Source organism: Amaranthus tricolor, chromosome 15, assembly GCF_026212465.1.
Source record: "Amaranthus tricolor cultivar Red isolate AtriRed21 chromosome 15, ASM2621246v1, whole genome shotgun sequence".
NCBI classification, from domain to species: domain Eukaryota; kingdom Viridiplantae; phylum Streptophyta; class Magnoliopsida; order Caryophyllales; family Amaranthaceae; genus Amaranthus; species Amaranthus tricolor.
Window position 1 is genome coordinate 3,950,758 of NC_080061.1, and position 24,205 is coordinate 3,974,962.

Sequence of the window (24,205 nt, forward strand, 5' to 3'; positions counted from 1 at the left end):
CACGCTTCTTTCGCCCTATACTAAATTATGAATGCATTTATTTTAGGAAAAAAGGACAAAGATGTTGATTACTCCATTGTTTAAGCTCATGAAAATATTGAGAAAATAGATTGATTTGTTTTTTCAAGTCGTAAATTGAGAGTTACTATCTTTCCCTAAAATTTACAAGGGATAGAGTTATTTTAGTTGATGAATGAATAAGAAAGAAAATAAGAAATACGAGTTAAAAAAATGTAACGCCATTGTCCTAATAAAAAATATGGCAATATAAATTTTTTTTAAAAAAGTATGAGTGACATTCAAAAGACTAGTTAATTAAAGAATGCAAAATGCAGGGCTCAAAATTATTGCAATATAAAATGTTAGGATATAGAAGTGCTTAAATTTGCTATTCTACAATTGAAACAAGCCCAAGATGGTGAAATTTTCAAGTAAATTAATCAAAGTTTATTTGTTTACATGGTAGGATGGTACAAGAGACGCAAGGCGACCACAACATTTTCAAATTCCGATAAAACTACATCAGAAGAAAGTTTACAGGCAGAACATTTACATACGAGAAACATGAATAAGCAAACCGAAACATGGTTTCGATAACACGTTTATCATATCATCACAAATTCACAAAAGTTACATGTCTTGAAAATTATCATTTCAAGACTTGTTCCAAGTTTGCTACAATAGTTGGTAGACATTAAACAAAAAAGACCATCTTTTAAAAAAACTATAATACAAAGGGCATCACATTCTTTCACATATGCCCATTTGCAGGTAGAGGGATCGTTTCAGGTGACGGTACGCATGAGATTGATATGAGTTTTGATCTAAACTCTTCGGCTTTATCAGGACTTGTCACTGTAGCGTTGTCATGAACATTTGTAGGTTCCTCCCCAGATTGGGAATCGATAAGATTTTCTGGTTGAGACTCGGAGATTCCAATCAGCAGTTCCCTTGCACGATCCAAAGAAAGCTCCCCACTAGGTGAAAGGTCTTCAGCCATAAACTATTTGTTTCGATTACTGAACAAAACCGAACATGCAAAGAGCACAATGAGATTAACCACTCAAAACAGAAACTTAAACTTTACAAACATCACGCGCACCCAAAAAAATTCTGCTACAACAAAGGGGCATCATCGCAGACGGGGATGGATCACACCTTCAGTGTCGAGAGGTAACATATAGAGGCTTATTCCAGATAATAGATACAATGACTAACGTATAAAACAAATTTCTCACAAAAATGTTGGAGCACAACAGCCACAGATCAGCACGAATAACATGTATGAGAAGAATTTGTGCAAACAAAGCTTTAAGAGCTCGAGTTTCGACAGAGTCCTCCAAATTTAACGCTTAAAATAGTCGATCAAAGTACCCTCATAATAAATAACCTCAGCTAATCAGCTTCAAAAAACATAAGCTGTTGAGCAAGTTTGATTTCTCTCGATCTACTAGAAATATAGAACAATCACTTTTCAAATTAGAGTTGTTCATGAGTGGGCTTGAGCGGGTAGCGGAACGGGTAATACCTTAAACATCTACAAGCTATCAAACCTGTTTCAAGCTAGAATTTATGCTCGAGACAAACTTGAGGTTCAGTTGAGCTAATTTGCAAGTACACTTAGATGGAAATCCAGCATATACAACCTCAAACACCAAACTGATCCAAAATCTAGTTCAAAGCACTAATACCCACAGAACCACAGAAATGCAACCAGAGGTAAGTACAATTGCTGACAAATATTCAACCCTGCAATCAAAGCTCCTTGAAATTCAAAGCTGACTTTCTAACTTGAGCATTTTTCAATCATCTTTACCAATGACCAAACCAGTATAAACAAATTTCTCTCAATGATCAAAATATGTGATCCTAAAATTCTTTCATGTCTTCATTTAATATTTTATTCTCTCAGACTATACTACTCATCCAATAGATATCTCAACTACCCCCATCTTCCTAGAACAACCTCCTCTAAAAAACTCAACAAACCAATCAAGGAGACAAAAAAAAATCCCTCATACTGGATTACTACCCATGAAAGTAGACAAAAACCATCCTATTTAAGAGCAACTTTGATTCGATTTTAACTAAAATTGACCATAATACACCTAGGAATATAAAACATCATTCCAGGAATACAGGAGTAATCATCAATCTTCCAATCCGCAACACAGTAAATACTAAGTACAGCTGAATTTAACGGTAAACAATGTTTATTTGAAATTGATCTTCGAAAAATTAACAAATTACTGAAATTAGGCGAACTTTTTGGAGAGAAAAGGACCCATGTACTATACTACAAGTCTACAAAACCCAAAAAAAATCCCCTCAAAACATACAAAATAGAATTACCCCCACACAAAACATGTGAAAACAACAACACTTCTATATTATAGATATTTATTCACACACCAAAAGAAATAAACAGTGAATCCCAAAAAGATAGAGCTGCTCAAAACTTCTAATTGTTAACATAATCATAATCAACAAAAAAAATTGTAAAACCATCGATTTGACTAGCTTTTTGTCCATCCATGAAATCGATTCTGAAAACCCAGAAACCTCATATTAAATAAATTAACATCTAATCCAAACATGAAAGATGAAACTGATTCACAAATAATAAGATATCAAACAAGAAATTCTCAAGGGAAAACGATAAGTTTGCGCACCTTTAGAAAGAAATTGAATAGAAGCAGAATTGACGTGAATTGACGGTAATTAGGAGATATTTGATGCTGAAAAAAGATGAAGATAAAATGAATTGGTTGTGTTGACTATTCTTACGGCTGTCTTTATTGATTAGAAATTTCCAGAAACCCCACTTTCTTACTTTTTGGCGTTGTGGGGCCTGGCCACACGGTATGGGAATTATCGCAACAATTCTCCGTTTCCATTGGCTGAATCCTAAACCTAATTTGTTATTTTATTATTTACTCTTAAACCTAAAAATAAAGCTTAAATTCGCTTTTTTTTTTGAAGGATATTTAATTAGAGGTGTATAATTGAATCAAAATTTTATGGAGTTGAAAATATATGAATGGAACTGAAATAGACTTGGCTATAAAAAGTGAAATTATATTGACCATCAAATAATTACCCAAAATAATTTTATTTAAATATCTGTTTCCAAATATGACTAATAACCTAAATGAAGACCTTAGCCCAATTTGCAACTTTTTATTCGATATAAGATTTATTCTTTAGTGTGACAAAATGGCATTTATATCCCATTTATTAGAAGTAATGCTTGCATTGTATTTCGTAATGAAAAATTAGATCAGGTGGATATGAATCGTGGATGTCTGCTAGCTAAACTGATGATGATGATGAACGCGAGATGCAAATTCATTAACGACACAACCATTTCGACAAATGGCTTCGAAATGTTGCTAAACATACTTTCCCTCATTACGATATCTTTAAGATTCAAACTATCACAAGCATTAGGAGATAAAAGAATCCAAGAAATGCTCAATCTTTACTACCTTCATAATTTAACCTCCTCATATACCCGAACTCTACAGCAATGTTACAGGAATAGCTAACAAAGAATTTCAGCCTCGCCGGCTATTTTGCCTTTTGGCTTCAAAGGCAGCACCATCGTGCAGCATATCTTGTGCATCGGCTTCCATCCCTAGCTTGGACAGCGCAAGGGCCTGCAAATAAAAGGCCGTTGGCCACTCTGGTATGCAAACCTGTGCCTGCATGGCATCTCTAAGGGCAAGCTCGGGTTGCTCGATCATCATGTAACACAGAGCTCTCCTTGCAAATACTGTTGCTGAAGGAGCGGACATCATAACCACTAACTGTTTTGTTTAAGAAAAACGAGTATGAGTTATGGGAGCGTGAAAATTTGACATGTTTTACAAGCAGAATGTTTGCAGAAAATGGCAAAAACCTTTGAATAGTAGTCCACAGCATTCTTGAAATCCTTATCTCTAAATGCAATGTCTCCGAATTTCTTTGTATTCAACATGTCTTGAACTTGTTGCGTCCATTCTTGGAATGAGAGCTGCATAAAGGGTAACTATGAGAAGCAGCATAAAGAGAGCTAGGTGTACGATATCAGCAAAATTAAGAACGAAGATAAAACATTTTCGGAGGGAATAGTCAAGAGACATGGAATATGGATGGATGTGGCCTGTGGGCCTTACTTAAGCAAAAACCTTAACGGTTGCTTTTGCGGTAACAAGAGTGATATGGTTATCGTAACACCAAATTTGGCCTAAAACATGAGATATCCCTTGAAACGGCCCCAAGCGCAATTTTTAAAACGTTAACAATGCATGAAATATCAATTCCATCTTTTTCAACATCTTTACAATGCAACCAATGCGCGATGCGGCCATGTTCTCACTGAAACATAGCTCAAGCAAGAACGTTTGTTTTGTGGAATCTAATCAAAGTGTGTACTTTTAGAAACGCTGGGGAGCATAATTACGCGATACAGAGCCACAGACAAGAATTAATACGAGGTTTTCTGAAGAGAGCTATTCAAAGTGCTAATCATGCTCAACGCAAAAACAACTCTTATCTTCCCAAATTGTTTAACTTGTATGATCACGATCAATAAGCGAGGAAAGGTCAGATGTACCTCATTATCAGCACCCTCCTCATCTTTATACCCAGTTTTAAGCAATATATCATGCACAGCTGTGAGGTCCATCCTTTCACAAGCCTTTCCAAGGGGAGAGAGCATTATTGGAACAACTACCGCTGTTTTGGTCAGCCCCATCAGAATATGGGATACAACCTAAAATAAATTGTTCCCATGAAAACCGAATAAATGACTAGTTTAATGTTAAAAAAACTATTAAGATTACAGTTACAGCTCATGAATAACCCCAGAAATAAAGTATACCTCTTTTTGTTTTTGTAGGGGATCTACAGCTTCAAGAAGGAATTTGATGTCAGGTCGATCCCTCGATTCATACTGAAGGCATTTTGACGCTAATTCAATCATTGTAGCAGCAGCATCATTTTCGTACTGCCCTTCCAGTGAAGAATCCATTAATACCAACGCGCTCTTTCCCCTAATTATATCCAATGCCTGAAAAATAACCGTATAATCAGCATATTCCAGCAACAATTCAAACAATACAAGAAAATATCGAGAAACAAACAATATTGAAAGATAACGATCCAGTAAACATTCTGCCCAAACTAGACTGCTTTTGTGCAGTTGGAGAAACCCATACATTAATGACCAAAACCAAAATACCAACGGCCCGTTTGGTAATCGGTACTAAAAGGTGGGAATGGTAATGGAAAGTTAGTGTAATTTTGGTAAAAATATCTCTTGACAAATTAGATGGACATGCTTATCCTCCTTCAACAATATCATTTTCTTCACAAAATTAATTCCAATGCATTACCATTTGAACATGTGGTATTAGGTGATAATGGAAAATTGAGAACAAATTTTAATTTTATATCATCAATATTTACACTATAAATCATTTCCATTACCACTAATTAGTACTGTTAACCAAACGGGCTGTATAGGTAATAGAATTTGTTCATGAACTAGTGGGATGAAAGCACCCCATTGAAACACTGAGCAGTTCGGACTAGGTCAATTGAAACCCGGTGTGATCGTAAATATATTTCTATCCCATGATCATGATATTACAAGTGACTTATATATTATGCAGCAAATATTTGAAAAACTTGAGGCAAGAAAAGCATAAACCAAACACAGAAAAAAAAGGTCACACATATTACATACATGACTAGGAGGTATATGCTTCCCACTTAAAAGGTCGAGTAGAATGGTTCCATAACTGTATATGACGCTTTCCGGGATCACCCTTCCTGCAAAGATTTGGCAAGGAAATTTCAGCAACTAGAATTTCAATAAATGCTAGATTCCAATTTCCAACATACATGAAGGGCGTAAAAAACAAAATTGCAATCAATATGCACAAAAGTAATCAGATGCGGTAAGAACCTGTCCGCATGAACTCTGGTGGTGTGTAGGCCAAATTTGTGCTATAGCTTTTACCATCTCTACTGTTCTTCATCAGACCGAAAGTGGATAAACAAGGATCACCATCCTGAAAACATGAGTCTGTTATATTAAGCTTAGATAACCATTAAGACTACTGTTCGATTAACTGCTTACTTTGAACAGCCTACAAGAGCAACGAACACGAAGGGAAGATTCACTGAGTAGGCAACTCAACTATGAGCTATCTAAATTTCGGTAACACCACGCTTTAAACAGGAGGTTATGAGTAAGAAAATCTAAAGTTAAATACTTCAACAACCTAGTGATTCAATCAAAAGGTAAAGGAAAAATATTGCCCTCGGATAAAAAGAAAAACCCAAATTCTTGAAACATAGACTAATACAGAAGCAACGAACTCTTTAGTATTTGATCTTGGACGTCCTAAAAGCCATAGATCCTCAAAAAAACACTTTGTGCCATCAGTATGTATACAACATTTACAGCACTCTTTTATATAACTAAGCTAAAATTTGTTTAGAGCGCCACAAATTTCATATTAATTATCATAAGAACGACAAGAATTACTACCAAAAGACGCTTTCACGCTAGAAATGAGCATCCATTCACTTCAACATCACGGCTAAAGGCATCTCATAAGTTTATTTGATATCAACATAACATTTCATTATCTCAACCCAATGTCATTATATGGCTCCCATCTGGACAAAATTTGTGGAGTTGAGTATATGCAACATTACTTTTATAGTACAAATTAATTGATTCTAATTAACCCTTGATAGTAAATGTCATATGTAATCTCACATAATTATGAAGTGCATGACAGTGATAACTTTTTGGATTAAATCAACCGCTCAAAGCCAGGACAATGACACATGTTTTAGAAGCCAACAACGTCCGACAGATGTCAACAGTTGGACGCTTTCTTATCCTGAACACCCCACCCCACCCCCCACCCCCCCACTGTTCTTTGGTTATTTTTGGGTGAACAAAATGACCTTTGCTTATTTTTCATTTGATACCCCTGCCAATGGCATTCCTAAGTAGTCTAGTAGAAAACTTTAATGTAATTCAGTACACTTGAACCCGTAATTACAACCCAATTCATATATTTGATATGAACATAGTGCTTACAAAACAAAATTAGAGTAATTGACAAATGAGAGAAGATCAAACCTCATCAAAAAGCACTCTATATGCATTTAAATCATGATAAATTTTACGGTTTTCTGCATTACAATGCTCTAGAGCCAATGCAACATAATAGGCCACTCGCACACGCATTTCCCATGGAAGAGGTTGTTTATCATCTACAAAATTAAAAAAATAAAATAACAAATTCCATGAGTTTTCATGAACAATAGAACAAAAAATATCAAAAGCATACAACCTTCTTATGTACATCTTTACGCATGCAATTACAGCTGTGCAATTCTGAATTTCAACATAAGGTATATGCCAACCAAAATAAAGCAGGCATAGAAACTACATAGCCAAGAGCAAGATAGCTGAAGGATTGAACCATACAATGGAAAAGATGCTTGGATAGGGTGTCATGGTTCATGAACTCGGCTACCAACAATCTCTCATCCCCCTCGGCACAGCATCCAATGAGATTCGCCAATCTTTTATGTCTAACCTTCCCCACACCAGCTGCTTCTTCCTATAATATAAACACTTTGGTAATTCAGGGCAACAACAAAAAAAAAAAACAAAAAAACAAAAAAAAAAGATTTGCATGAACTTTTTATTTTACATTATGAAGTGAGAATTCTAAAAGGGTCCAAATCAAAGAATACATCTCTATGGATGATTACATCTCTAGGGATCAAATTGAGGAGTAAAATATGTTGAAGTAATACTTAGCAATTGCATCCGTCACATAAAGTTCAAGTATTTGAGAACCCCTAGACCCTCCAGCGCAAAAGAAAAAGAATTTACTAGAATCATAAGGCTACTGAAAACTACATTTAGCAATGTTGTCAATTGCATGCAGTGCATAACATGATTCACGACTAATCCACCGTCCCCACCCTCCAACCACCCTCTCGTGAATAGAAGGCTTTAGCAACAAACAAATGAATAACTTAACAAAAAGTAAATTTATAGCAATTGGTACAAGCAAATTAAATGACATCCTATATAAAGAAGCAATAAGTCAATCAAAGGCCTCTAAAACTATTACTACTCTAGCTAACATACTTACAAATTTTGCTAGGTAAATCAAAAAGACTTCCAATGGTTTGCAAGGCAACTCAAGATGAAAAAGCAACCATACATTCCATAAAAGTGAGCAATTATTGTCAATAAATTTTAAGGTAGTCCTTAACCAAAGAAAAAAATACAACTATAAAGAGACAAAAGGTACAAAATCAAGAGAAAAAAAGACCAAGACCCAGAAAGGAAAAAAGTTGTACACTTTCCATTATCTCACTTTTAAGTTAGTAACCTCATAAATCCTCTCTCCCTACCAACAAATCTAGCATAAATTCAACAATTATATCACATTAGCCCTTTTTTAGGGGGTTTCAGAAGAACCCCAAATAGCAATACCAATCCACACCTAATTATACCATGCAACATGTTACATAATCCACAAAAAGCAATGATAATCCACTATCTATAATCTCCTTAAATTTGTAATGCACCATATTAATCATCAAAAAAATTCAACAATTATGATTAAAAATGAGAAATCAAACCAGAAATTGCTGAGCATCAGGCCAAGATTGCTTAGAGAAACGTTTAACAGCAATGACTCTATTAGTATCAAGTCTTCCTCTATACACAACATTTGGGGCTTTCTCCCCACTTTCAGAAACTATACAATCGGGGTTAAACCCATTTGTGGCTTTTCTAAGTTCACTCAAACTATACTCCTTAAATGCTGGTACTTTTTGCTGCTGATCATCCCCTTCTCCTACTTCTCCAACTGATTCATACCCAATTTGTCACAATTAGAATAAAAAAACAATAAAAATCAAAGTCATACCCAGAAACAGAAATTACTAAATAATAGTGAGAAATCAGTTCAAAATCCATAACTCTATACTATAAATAATAAAGAACTAATTTTGGAACAACAAGGGTGAAATAATGCAGGAAATTTAATGAAAGAACTAATCTTTGACAGTAAAATCAAACAAAAACAAAGTTAAACCAAAACCCAGAAACATAAACAGTGAAATAAAAGTGGGAAATCAAAGAATAAAGGGAAATACCTGAGATTTGCTTGTCTGTTTCAGGTAGAGGAGGGGCGTCTTTTGGAGAAGGAAGAAGTGTCGTTTTGGACTGTATGCAGCCCATATCTATCTTTCACATTATCAATTAAGAATGAGAATTTCTAGGAATTCTTAAAAAAAGAGTTGGATCGACATTAAAACTGTAAATTAAAAGGTGGGTTGGTTTTCAATATTGCAGTTTAGAGGTGAAGTAGTAAGACAGAAGAGCAAGTAAATATTGCAGAGATTAGAGTAGAAAAAGCAAGAAGTGGGGTGAAATGGAGGAGTTGAGTGGAGTAATTATATTCAACTGAGACAAACTGACAAGGTGAACAGGTTAGACCGTGAGAGTTAAGAGAACAGCTAGAAGGTCACATGTTAGAGCATGTGCTTCAGGAATGAAATGATTGGGGAGCAAGATGAGGTGAGGACTAATGGCAAAATGAGCGGGTGGATTGCTTTTCTTAAATAAGCATAATATCTAAATAAAAAAAAATATTAGGCTACATCAAAAGAGCAATTAGAGTTTTTTAATCTTCTCTAAATTCGGTTGAGTAGAAAGATTCATAGGAATAGACAAAAATTCAAGTTTACAACATTATAAGTCAATAGACAATAAAAATTATAGATAATAGATCCATTTATCGGGTACAGAACTTTAAAAATTTTAAAGAGAATGGACTGATGGAGAATCTCTATCCTATCTTGATAGGAGATCAGAGGCAAGTTGCAAAATCTACTTCCTATCTTGGTGAATTGACGAACCTCCTTCATGCTCTAATTTGGGGACTCCCCACAAATATCTCATAAAAAAGCATATGTGTCCCTAATTGGTGTTTTACAAGTAATACCTACCAGTGTCACTCTTAAGTCGGATGGTATCGTAAACTCAGTCCACGAGACAAAAAGAGCGATCAATGTAACAGGCTCAAATATCTTAATCTTAATCTTCCGATTAATTATTCCGAAATTTTGTTTCGAATTCCTAATCCTTTGGCAATCTAATTCAAATCACCTTTAATTCCTAAACCTTATTCCGATTTTGTAATTTCTTCCAAATATTAAACTTAAAAATATATATATATTCTTAAATTTCTTTATAAGCACTAAAATATTATTTTATTATTTTATACTACGAAAAGTAAATTTTAATATTATATTTACGGTTTTATTAAAACGTTACGTTTTAATTTCGTTTCCTTAAACTAACTTTACTACTTATCATTTTAACCTTACAACTTTGATTTAATTATTTTATACCTAAAAATTAACTATATTTTTCTTATTAACTTTAAGTATAGTTTTAACCAAAATTTTCTAAGTAAACTATCATATTTTCATAATCAAACCTTAATCATACTTTCCCATTAATCTAAAACATTTCACTAGTATAAACTAGAACAAAAATTTGATGAACCAAAATCCTTTCTACATCAATCCATAATGTTCATCACTTACACAAGCTATCACCATTTCCTTACACAAGTTAACCTTCTTCTACACTCCAAACTCTTACACATCCACTTACACACTCCAACTCTTACACGTTCACTTACACACTCTAAATCACTTACACAAGTTAACCTTCTTTTTCATACAATCTTATGAACTAAAAAGTTGCCCAAAATCCATTATAAATACCCCTCCTTAGCCATGAGATCACTTGCACCCCATCATCAAATCTTTCTACCATTCTTTCTTATATCTTCACTTCATTAACATCTTACTAATTTTATACCCTTTTTATTTGTTGAAGAATCAAATGAAGATGGAGCTTGATCTTATCACTTCTTAAGCCAATAATCATCAACTTTTGAAAAGTCAAGTATTATCTTTTGGAGCTTGGATATCATTTTCTTTTGGGTAATTGAAGATCTACTTCTTTGAAGCTTGGAGCCTTGAACACTTTCTCTTTTGGAGCTTATTTCTTTAAGTTCTTTTTTTCTTATTATTATTCTCTTACTTGGTTTAACACCACCTTTGGAGGAAAATGGTACACATTTCTTAACTCTCTCGTTATGTGATATTTATTTATGATTACTTGATAATATAAAAGCATGATCAACATGATTTTATTTTAGTCATTTAAACTTTACATGGTAATATTAAAGTCATATCCAGTTTAGTGATATTTTCGTCAAAACAATAATATTTTTTGGGACACTCGAAAAAAAAAGTCATATATATGGAAATTTTTGATTAATATGATAATATAGATATATATGAATTTTACTAGTTAAATAAACTTATGTCTTTAAAATGATTCCATATCATCTTGGTGTTTTGATAAATTTTTAATCGGTTTATTGGTAAAATAGTCAAACAAATTTGTTAAAATGCTTAGCGTTGTTTTTCTCCAAAACTCATTTCATTTAGATTTTGGACATTTAATAACTTGTCGGATTATGTTTTTTTTTTAGTTATGATAGATCCGTTTTACTAATTTTACTGATTATTTGATAAAATACGTTATTAATATTACTCTTGACTTTTATGATTATTTATGACATAAAAATGACATAGTTTAGCCTCAGGAATCTTAGTATAGCTACGAAAATTTGTTATTTAATTAATATTAATTTATTAGATACTAGTAATTTGTTTCTATTAAAAGGGTAGAATTGTCAAAATTTTGACTAGTGCCAGTTTGACTTATAAGAATGTAAACTATTTCGGTTTAGAGTCTTGTTTGATATTGCATGATATTGATTGTATGACTCTGATAGTAAGGTAATGTCGAACCATGGACCGGCATGTAAAATCCCGGCGTCCGTGTTAGCCGACACGTAAAATGCGGTGTCAGACAGGGGGTCCGAGAAAAACCCATCCTGTGAAGTCTCGAGCATAACAGTATTGAGAGGAGTGACGACTCCCACCACAGTTAGGGTTTAGGACTACGATCCTCACCTAACCAGACCCTTATATATATCAATTGTCATTATTGTTGTGATCTTGTGATGTGCTATGATGGTAAAGCTATGAGGCTTAATTGAACTTGATTAAATAAGCATTAAGGTTACCAAGTATTTAGTAGCAGTAATGAACTTCTGCAAGTATTGAGAATGTAGCTTAATGGCTTAGTAAAGGTCAATAATGAGTAATAACCTTCTATATTGTGCTTGATGATTATTTTGTAAGCATGATTTAACTATTGCATCATAAGCTTGTTGAGAAAATTATACTCGGCTTTATCGCTGACCGATTTAATCGGCTGTCATCCGTATTATGAATGACAGTATTTTGCAGGAAAATTTAGCTCAGGTTTCGATCCAGGCCGCAACTTTAATTATTCTATCGAGGACTTAGCTTCAATGATTTTACTTGATGACTATATTGTACTTATGTTTTTTTTATTTATCGTATTTAAGTAAACCTTATTTTATATTTTCTCAGTTGTAAGATATTTTTTTACTTATGTTTTGAACGATTTTAGTTCAAATGGTTTTTAGCAGTTCGGCGTTTTACACTTCCGCATTATTTATCTTAAGTATAATTATTAGTGTTAATTATGTATCGAGAGTGCCGCTCCTGCTACACGTGGTATCAGAGCTAAAGTTACTCGAATCTTGGAATTTTAGTTCCATGTGAAAGGCTCGATAGCTGACTAAAAATATATATATATATATATATATAAATTAAAAAAAAAAAAAAGAAGAAAAAAAGAAAAGAATTTCAAATGATTTTCAAAACAAGTCTTCCTAAAAATTCTATTTGTTTTCTATGTGCTTATGTGACTATGTGTAAAATTACGTGCCAGATTAATTAAGTTAATGTGAAAGTCAATCACATGTTTAAAAATGTTTTTTAGGTAAGAAATGGCGTAACTTCATCTGATCACGAAGCTAGAGTTCGAGAGCTAGAAGCACAACTAGCTCGGATGGAAAGGACAAATGAGCGACTGATCACCCTCATGGAGAATCAGGCTCAAGAGGCCAATGACGATGGGAAATACTTTAAGAATATGGCATATCATCGTCCGCCGCAATACAACGGAGAAGCTGATCCGGTTTGCTTCGAGAATTGGCTCGCAGAGATGGAGAAACTTTTAGAGGTCATTAATTGTCCAGCGCACCTAAAAGTAAAGCTGGCTTCCTTCTACCTATCTGGTCCAGCAGAGTTATGGTGGCGTTCTGTCAAGGCCACTATGACTGATACCTTTTGGGATGACTTTCTTATGACTCTTCGTCAACAATTCTATCCGCCATCACTCCAACGGAAAAAGGAGAATGAGTTCTTACATCTTCGTCAGGGTCTTATGATCGTGATTGAGTACAGTTGTAAGTTCAATGAGCTGTCTCGATTTGCTTCTGACATTGTAAGCAAAGAAAGTGTTCGTGCATCCCGCTTCTTCGAGGGTCTTAATCTTAAGATCCAAAAGGGGATTGGGAAGTATTCTGACTTCCGAGATCTCTACGATCGAGCGCTTGAGTATGAGAGGATCCTTGACAAGGAGGACAACACCAACAAAAGAAAATTTGGTGGAGGCAACAACAACAGGAACAAGAGGCTAACCAATTGGGATCGCAAGCCGTTCCAACCAACAACTTCAACAAGAGTCACAGTTTGGAAGTGTCGCTTATGTGGTAAGGATCACCGAGGTCGTTCATGCACTGGGAAGATCATCTGCTTCAAATGCAAAAGAGAGGGTCATGTTTCCACTAACTGCCGAGAAGGGATCCAGTTGGGAGCTAGTAGTACTGGTAATTATGGAGCTCCTAGTTCTTCAGAAAATGTTCAGAGTATTGCAGCTAGGAGGACTGCCGGTTTGCACGCTATTAGCAACCATGTAGACAATCTTCATCAGGCGTTTGAGGGTAAGGTCATTTCTGGTCACTTTGTCGTAGGAGACTCTTTGGCTCATATTCTTTTTGATTCAAGAGCTGACCGATCTTTTATCTCTTCTTCTTTCCTTCATAAATCCTCTATCTCTCTTGAACCTCAAAAATTTAATCTCCAAATTCTATTACCTGACGGTTCACCATTCCTATGTGACCGTATCTTTCCTAATTTCCCTCTTAAGATTTCGGACAACCATCTACCTGCCGATTTAATAGTGTTTGAGTTGGGTACATATGATATTATTTTGGGGATGGACTGGTTGGGACGTCATCATGCGGAGATTTTGTGTGAAGAGAAGATCGTTCGGGTTAAGGCTCCAGGTGGAGAATGTTTGATTAGGAAGAATTTTGTGTTTCCTATTCAGACCATTTCTGCAGTTCAAGTCATTGAGATGATTAAACATAGAGATAAGGGATATTTGTGTTTTATTACTAGTAGTGAGGAGAAAATCAAGTTAAGTCTTGAGGAAACCCCAATTGTTTGTGATTACCCTGATGTTTTCCCTAAGGATCTACCTGGTTTACCTCCAAGGAGAGAGGTTGACTTTCATATAGATCTAATTCCTGATGCTACCCCTATCTCTAGGACTCCGTACCGTTTTTCTCCAGCTGAGTTAGCCGAATTGAAAAAGCAATTAGATGAGTTATTGGAGAAAGGTTTTATCCGACCTAGTGTGTCACCCTGGGGAGCCCCTGTTCTGTTTGTGAAGAAGAAGGATGGAACGATGAGATTGTGTATTGATTATAGGGAGATTAATAAGATCACCATTAAGAACCGTTACCCTTTGCCCAGGATAGATGATTTGTTTGATCAGCTAAGAGGCGCTCAGGTGTTCTCGAAGATTGATTTAAGGTCTGGATATCATCAATTGAGGATAGCGAAGGAGGATGTTTCTAAAACAGCATTTCGGACCCGATATGGACATTATGAGTTTTTGGTGATGCCATTTGGGTTAACAAATGCACCTGCAGCATTTATGGATTTGATGCAGAGGTATCTTCGTCCTTATTTGGATAAATTTGTGGTTGTTTTTATCGATGATATTTTGGTATATTCAAGGAGTAGGGAAGAACATGAAGAACACTTGAGAATGATTCTAGAGCTTTTGAGAAAAGAGAAATTGTATGGGAAGTTTAGTAAGTGTGAGTTTTGGCTTGAGGAAATTTCTTTTCTAGGTCATATGGTGTCTAAGGGTGGAATTTCTGTAGATCCTGAGAAGATTAAAGCAATAACGGACTGGCCGATTCCTAGAAATGTGACTGAAGTTCAGAGCTTTTTGGGATTAGCTGGGTACTATAGGAAATACGTTGAAAACTTTTCTAAGGTTGCTCGTCCCATGTTTAAGCTGTTGAAGAAAGGGATACGATTTCAGTGGAATGAGAGGCACACAATTGCTTTCGAGGAATTAAAGAAAAGACTTACTACCGCCCCTGTTTTAGCAATGCCTGATTGTAGCAAGCCATTCGAGTTCTATTGTGATGCTTCATTCAAAGGTTTGGGTTGTGTACTTATGCAAGAAGGAAAGGTCATAGTTTATGCATCGAGGCAGTTAAGGCCACATGAGGTAAATTACCCCGTGTATGACATTGAGCTTGCTACAGTGATCTTTGCTTTGAAGTTGTGGAGACATTATTTGTATGGGTTACCGTGTAAGATCTACACTGATCATCAAAATTTGAGGTATGTCTTTAACCAAAAAGAATTGAACATGCGCCAAAGGCGGTGGCTTGAGGTTATTAAGGATTATGATCTTGAAATTGTGTACCACCCTGGAAAAGCGAATAAGGTAGCTGATGCCTTGAGTAGGAGACCGAGAGTGTCTGTGAATGCCATTATGTCTGTACCATGGGAGTTGTATCGTGAGATGCAGAGTTTGGGATTAGAGATTTGTAGTCGACACAAGGTTGGTCAGTATTTGGGAGCAATGACTATACAACCCACTTTGTTTGATCGTATAATTGAGGCACAACTTGAGGATCCAGAGATTGTTGAGTTGATTCATAGAGTTGAGGAAAATGAGACTGATGCTTTTGAGTTAGGAGAAAGAGGAGAGTTGAGGATGAACGGTAGATTGTGTGTTCCAAATCAATTTGAATTGAAGAATGAGATTCTGAAGGAAGGTCATCAAAGTTTATTTCATTTGCATCCAGGTAGAGATAAGATGATTGAGGAGATAAGAGAGATATTTTGGTGGAAAGGTCTAAGGAAAGATGTCTCTAATTTTGTGTCTAAGTGCCTAGTCTGCCAGAGGGTAAAGTTCGAGAGACAAAAGAGTTCAGGGTTGCTTCAACCGTTGCCTGTCCCAGATTGGAAGTGGGACTCGATTTCTATGGACTTTGTGGTAGGGCTGCCAAGGACCCAACGAGGGAATGATGTTATTTGGGTCATTGTTGATAGATTGACCAAGGTCGCTAGATTTGTGCCAATGAAGAATACTTGGGGGGCCAAGCAATTAGCAGATACCTATGTCCGAGAGATTGTCAGACTTCATGGTGTTCCGAGGACTATTGTTTCGGATAGGGATCCGAAGTTTTTATCGAGGTTTTGGGAAAAGTTGCAGGAAGCTTTTGGGAGTAAGTTGTGCTTGAGTACTGCTTTTCATCCTGCGACTGATGGTCAGACTGAGAGAACTATTCAGACTTTAGAGGATCTTTTGAGATGTTGTGTGTTGGACTTTAAGGGTTCTTGGGAAGATAAATTGCCGATGGTGGAGTTCGCCTACAACAACAGTTTCCAATCTAGTATTAGGATGGCACCGTATGAAGCTCTTTATGGAAGGAAGTGCCGAGTACCTTTGTGTTGGGATTTGATGGATAGGACCATTCCCGAAGGTCCAGATGTGATTCAGGAATCCATTGATGCTCTGAAGATTGTTCAACAGAACATGAGAGCAGCACAGAGCCGACAAAAGAGTTATGCTGATAATCATCGAAAGATGTTGCAATTTGAGGTTGGCGACAAGGTTTTCCTAAAGGTTTCACCTACAAGGGGTGTCCAACGTTTTGGAGTTCGAGGAAAGTTGAGTCCAAAATTTATTGGACCTTTTGAGATCCTAAGGAGAGTCGGGGAAGTTTCTTATGAGTTGGCTTTACCTCCAAGTTTAGCAAAAGTTCATAATGTGTTCCATGTTTCACAGTTGAGGAAGTATGTTCATGATCCGTCTCATGTTCTAGCTCACGAGCCGCTTTTGATTGAAGAGTCTTTGGTGTATGAGGAACGACCAATCAGGATCTTAGATACCCGAGTAAAAGAGTTGAGAAATTCGAGGATTCCATTGGTCAAGGTTTTGTGGTCAAACCACGGGGTTGAAGAGGCGACTTGGGAAAAAGAGGTCGACATGAGAGAGCGTTATCCTAACCTTTTTGGTAAGTCCTAGTTTCGGGACGAAACTATCTAAAGGGGGAAAGAGTTGTAACAGGCTCAAATATCTTAATCTTAATCTTCCGATTAATTATTCCGAAATTTTGTTTCGAATTCCTAATCCTCTGGCAATCTAATTCAAATCACCTTTAATTCCTAAACCTTATTCCGATTTTGTAATTTCTTCCAAATATTAAACTTAAAAATATATATATATTCTTAAATTTCTTTATAAGCACTAAAATATTATTTTATTATTTTATACTACGAAAAGTAAATTTTAATATTATATTTACGGTTTTATTAAAACGTTACGTTTTAATTTCGTTTCCTTAAACTAACTTTACTACTTATCATTTTAACCTTACAACTTTGATTTAATTATTTTATACCTAAAAATTAACTATATTTTTCTTATTAACTTTAAGTATAGTTTTAACCAAAATTTTCTAAGTAAACTATCATATTTTCATAATCAAACCTTAATCATACTTTCCCATTAATCTAAAACATTTCACTAGTATAAACTAGAACAAAAATTTGATGAACCAAAATCCTTTCTACATCAATCCATAATGTTCATCACTTACACAAGCTATCACCATTTCCTTACACAAGTTAACCTTCTTCTACACTCCAAACTCTTACACATCCACTTACACACTCCAACTCTTACACGTTCACTTACACACTCTAAATCACTTACACAAGTTAACCTTCTTTTTCATACAATCTTATGAACTAAAAAGTTGCCCAAAATCCATTATAAATACCCCTCCTTAGCCATGAGATCACTTGCACCCCATCATCAAATCTTTCTACCATTCTTTCTTATATCTTCACTTCATTAACATCTTACTAATTTTATACCCTTTTTATTTGTTGAAGAATCAAATGAAGATGGAGCTTGATCTTATCACTTCTTAAGCCAATAATCATCAACTTTTGAAAAGTCAAGTATTATCTTTTGGAGCTTGGATATCATTTTCTTTTGGGTAATTGAAGATCTACTTCTTTGAAGCTTGGAGCCTTGAACACTTTCTCTTTTGGAGCTTATTTCTTTAAGTTCTTATTTTCTTATTATTATTCTCTTACTTGGTTTAACACCACCTTTGGAGGAAAATGGTACACATTTCTTAACTCTCTCGTTATGTGATATTTATTTATGATTACTTGATAATATAAAAGCATGATCAACATGATTTTATTTTAGTCATTTAAACTTTACATGGTAATATTAAAGTCATATCCAGTTTAGTGATATTTTCGTCAAAACAATAATATTTTTTGGGACACTCGAAAAAAAAAGTCATATATATGGAAATTTTTGATTAATATGATAATATAGATATATATGAATTTTACTAGTTAAATAAACTTATGTCTTTAAAATGATTCCATATCATCTTGGTGTTTTGATAAATTTTTAATCGGTTTATTGGTAAAATAGTCAAACAAATTTGTTAAAATGCTTAGCGTTGTTTTTCTCCAAAACTCATTTCATTTAGATTTTGGACATTTAATAACTTGTCGGATTATGTTTTTTTTTTAGTTATGATAGATCCGTTTTACTAATTTTACTGATTATTTGATAAAATACGTTATTAATATTACTCTTGACTTTTATGATTATTTATGACATAAAAATGACATAGTTTAGCCTCAGGAATCTTAGTATAGCTACGAAAATTTGTTATTTAATTAATATTAATTTATTAGATACTAGTAATTTGTTTCTATTAAAAGGGTAGAATTGTCAAAATTTTGACTAGTGCCAGTTTGACTTATAAGAATGTAAACTATTTCGGTTTAGAGTCTTGTTTGATATTGCATGATATTGATTGTATGACTCTGATAGTAAGGTAATGTCGAACCATGGACCGGCATGTAAAATCCCGGCGTCCGTGTTAGCCGACACGTAAAATGCGGTGTCAGACAGGGGGTCCGAGAAAAACCCATCCTGTGAAGTCTCGAGCATAACAGTATTGAGAGGAGTGACGACTCCCACCACAGTTAGGGTTTAGGACTACGATCCTCACCTAACCAGACCCTTATATATATCAATTGTCATTATTGTTGTGATCTTGTGATGTGCTATGATGGTAAAGCTATGAGGCTTAATTGAACTTGATTAAATAAGCATTAAGGTTACCAAGTATTTAGTAGCAGTAATGAACTTCTGCAAGTATTGAGAATGTAGCTTAATGGCTTAGTAAAGGTCAATAATGAGTAATAACCTTCTATATTGTGCTTGATGATTATTTTGTAAGCATGATTTAACTATTGCATCATAAGCTTGTTGAGAAAATTATACTCGGCTTTATCGCTGACCGATTTAATCGGCTGTCATCCGTATTATGAATGACAGTATTTTGCAGGAAAATTTAGCTCAGGTTTCGATCCAGGCCGCAACTTTAATTATTCTATCGAGGACTTAGCTTCAATGATTTTACTTGATGACTATATTGTACTTATGTTTTTTTTATTTATCGTATTTAAGTAAACCTTATTTTATATTTTCTCAGTTGTAAGATATTTTTTTACTTATGTTTTGAACGATTTTAGTTCAAATGGTTTTTAGCAGTTCGGCGTTTTACACTTCCGCATTATTTATCTTAAGTATAATTATTAGTGTTAATTATGTATCGAGAGTGCCGCTCCTGCTACAATCATAAACTTAATAATAAGCACCAAAATTTCAACCGTGTTAAAATCGAGGGCAAAAGTAGAATGAACAAAGGGAAAGTGTCATGTGTCAAATAGAGCTAAGCATGCTACATCAATGAAGCAAGTTATGATTAGCCCATTATCTATTTGATAATAATAAGCACAAATTTTTAAATGAAATAGTTTAATGGTGAAACTACTTCTATTAAGCTAGTCCATGTACATTTATTATGTCAAAGTGATTACTTCAAATTTTAAAGTGATTAATTAGAGAAATGAGCTGATTATATAATTGTCTTATAGTGAAACAATCTCATATAAAATGAGCTGAATAATAAATGATCACTTTAAAACAGTATATATGGATCAACCCATAAAGATAAATTCGCCGCAAGACCATCCCATTTTAAAATTTGTGTAAATTTTCTATCTAAATTCAATACAACTGGTGTTGGATGAGACTGTCTCAATATGAGACGGATAATCCAATCAGCCAAATTATAATTTTTTTCGATATGTGCTCAACACTTGATCTATTTAAGGTTATAATTGTACATTTAAGGTTAAAATTGGTTTTTTTTTAATAAGTTATAATTGATCATAATTAATCATTATTAAGGTCTGAATTGATCATTATTAGATCAAAATTGAAATTTTTATAACAAAGAAGCTTCGAACTCTTGGTCATTTCCAAGATCATTCATTAAATCAAATGGCAAACATAATTCGAAATCAAAACTTCCTCCACCTTTATATTAAGGGTAAGCAAACATTGCACTTACAACTTTATTTCTAAGTCTATTATGAACGGAAACTGTTAAGAAAGAGTACAAATACTCTTATGTCCCATTAAAACCATCATGTATGCATGAATTAGAGTACATGTATTGTGTAATGTTTTAACATTATTATTGATAGATTTATCAACCATTCATTTGTTGTTTGAAAATCATCTATTAAATGATAGAATAATACCATTTTATTAAACTTCGTTCTGAAATTGTGAAAACAGAACCATATAAAAGTAGAAACTGATAAGCTTAACGTCAAAATTGATCACTTATAGGTCCAAATTGACAATTTTTATTTTAATTAATCTGTTTAAGTTTTACATTACATTAAAATTGATACATTTAAGGTCTAAATTGATACATTTAAGGTCTAAATTGATACATTTAACGTCAAAACTAATAAAAGCCCAAAATGAAAAAAAACAAGGAAAAGCATATGATATTGTTACACGCACAATTAAACCAGTCCAAATTAACGGTCTCACAAAGATACCGTCTCGTCTAAATTTTTGTGATTCAATATATATAGTGTTTCTTATAATCCGCGAATCACTATACAAAAACGGGCCCATGCGACTATACGATTTCAGCCCAATAATGGCATTCGTGGACTATCAATCACGCAAACTTAGCTGAGATCATAGTCATGGGCTAAGTTTATATTGGTTATTTTGGGTCTACCTAAAAACAATGAAAAAAACTGAAAAAATTGTATGAAACGGTCTATTCGGAAGTTGCTTTTTATACTTGGGTTAAATAATCCGTTTAATATACAATTATACATATTAGGAGAATATACACTTTTTATTTGAGGTCATCTCTCTGAAAAACAATATCTCAAAAGAGTAGCTTAAAAGTTGTGTTTGCCAGCATACAATACATGTTTTCGAAGGAAAATTTTCTAAAATAAGTCTTGGCTCCCTTCAAATATAATGCTACTTTTTTTTAGATAAACTCCTATATTTGATTTTGTTGCCTCTTTTCTAGCTATCTTCTTCCCAAGGTTCTAAAATGTTAATGTTGGTGATTTGTAATAAATTTTTATAAAATATGTCATGTGATTTGCATGATAATAAAGCTATAAATTTTTTATTATTTTCTATTATTACCTAATACCACATTTTTAAATGAAAATGCGATAGAATGAATTTTATGAAGATAAATAAAATGATTAAAGTAGAACAAGTATGAGTGCATGACTATTAAGCTTATCGGGAAATTTTCCTATTAAAATTATACTAATAACTTTTCATTACCATTGCTATTATTACTTACTGACAACGAAACAACCCAAAGTATATGAGGTGATATGTGAGGATGATGTTACTTATTTAGTTGTTTTTAGTTTGTTAGCTTTTAACTTTTTGATTGGTTAAACTGTCAAAAAGTATTTGGTAAATGATTTTTATATCAGTTGAAAAACAAATTTTTAAGCCAAAATAAAAATTCACTTATAGTAGGCTTTTTCATTAGTTTTGGCTTTTAACTTACTTTTTTTCTTATAAACAGTCATCACTTAACAAATAATTTTTATCAAACATCTATATAACAATTAACTTTCAACTAATTATCAAACTCGGAGACGACTTCAACCAACAACTTTGTTTAACAATCATTTATCAAATAAATCATTTATCAAATAGATCCATAATATATATGACATCGCATGGAATAAATGATTATAGTCTTTACTTCTTTAAATTATCGGATGGAATAAATAAGTATTCTTAAATGCTTTAAACGCAAGTACTCTCTACTAGGTTTTTGTCACGGCTAATCTTTAACTTAATATTCTTCGTTAATTAACCATATAATGGACTAGAGGAATCATTTATTACCGAACTTTAATTCGCCGTCGGTAGACAAGACTTAACAATCAAACTCGTTGTTATTGACGACACTTATTTGTCTTGTTGTAGCAATATCGAGGCAACGTCAAATCAAAATCTTGAAATTAAGGGGTCAAGACCCCAACAGTATAATAAAACCTTAAATTTATAGTTGAAGTTCTATTAATATTATATATTGTTATATATTATTGTTGGAAATGGGCTATAATATTTGATGAAGAACAATAAACTAATTTGAGAATGTTTGCCAAAACTGTTACGATGCTAAGAACGATACAAACAACAATGAACAAAGCAACTTTTGACAATGTAATCGCGTACTGTGGTGTGAACCCTAGTCACAAAAATTCAAATACAAAACAGAATCGCGTACTGTGGGCTGCTGCACATTACTCGACCAGTCGAGTGCCAGTTCTAAGCTCACTGGACAACTTCTGTTTTGTGGCTCGATCGAGTTCTTCATGCTCGAACACTCGAGCCACCTCCGAAACCTTCCATGAGCACTCCCTTACCTTCGTCAAGGCACACAAAGTCTACCATTTTGATCACTTCATCAAGTGATCCAAAACATAAGTTTCTGTACCCCTTTGCATATACACTGTCACCCTTCAATATGCAAGCCAATGAGTATGGTACAAGGTGATCAAACTCACCTCCATGATGTTGAGATTTGAGGTTGAGATTTGAGGCTTGACTCAACAATTATAATACATCTCATTAGATGAGAACTCTTTGAATTAAAGATGTTGATGCAATTCAGAGTATTTTCATAAGTGGCGTGAAATATTTTACGTTAAATTTGAAATGTGCGAGATTTAATCTCGTAATATTTTATTACGTTAGTTTTAGATACCATGTCCAAAAATCAATTCAATCGAAAATGTAAAAGTATATAACTTATTTTGGGACCTCAACCATCAACATAAACTTTGGTTGTGTTGGTTCTCATGACATAGTATCAGAAGTCGTAGGTTCATATCTCAATCACATCTCATATAGAGCGGAATATTCAGTGCCATGCATGAGGAGACCATGTGCTGCATGGCCTGCATCCACATTTCTAGCCCGAAATTAAATGCGGCTCTCGTGTGAGAAGGCTGTTAGCTAATACAACTTATCATGAAGACTCAACAATCAGTTTAAACTTTTAATTGAGTTAGTTAAATTGACACAAAACTTAAACACTTAGTTGAAGCATGGGATATATTATTTACACGATTAAATGACGATGACTAGTAATTGAAAAGAATCCAAAAGACAAAGAAATAGGAGATGTTTGAAATGAAATCACCTTAAAAATGTGTGAAAAAGAAAGAGATGGGAAGTTATCTAGATGAGGTACGTGGTAGTAACTATTCTGGTGACCTGTAAATTGTGAAGTTTGCACGAAGTCGTATCGAACCATCATTGCCCTTATTAGGTAGAATTGTATTGTCAGCGCCGATCCGATATAACGTACAAGCATCCAGTTAATGTGTACAGTTTTTGCTCACTACGTGCAGTTCT

General features: G+C 34.1%; 1 protein-coding gene across 2 annotated transcripts; it reads right to left on the reverse strand.

Moving 5' to 3' along the window:
* Positions 1–484: 484 nt before the first annotated feature.
* LOC130800752 (serine/threonine-protein kinase BSK2-like) lies at positions 485–9,632 on the reverse strand. 2 transcript variants are annotated; one of them, XM_057664361.1, is made up of 12 exons: positions 9,193–9,632; positions 8,674–8,903; positions 7,499–7,634; positions 7,148–7,281; positions 5,954–6,059; positions 5,732–5,817; positions 4,865–5,053; positions 4,598–4,756; positions 3,902–4,015; positions 3,489–3,809; positions 2,673–2,738; positions 485–1,019 (listed from the first exon to the last, which is right to left on the reverse strand). In XM_057664361.1, the coding sequence occupies exons 1-10, from the start codon at positions 9,275–9,277 to the stop codon at positions 3,558–3,560; spliced, it is 1,491 nt and encodes a 496-aa protein (XP_057520344.1). In that variant the 5' UTR covers positions 9,278–9,632; the 3' UTR covers positions 485–1,019; positions 2,673–2,738; positions 3,489–3,557. The 2 variants fall into 2 exon arrangements, with proteins under 2 accessions (XP_057520344.1, XP_057520345.1); XM_057664362.1 differs by lacking the exon at positions 2,673–2,738.
* Between the last annotated feature and the right edge of the window lie 14,573 nt (positions 9,633–24,205).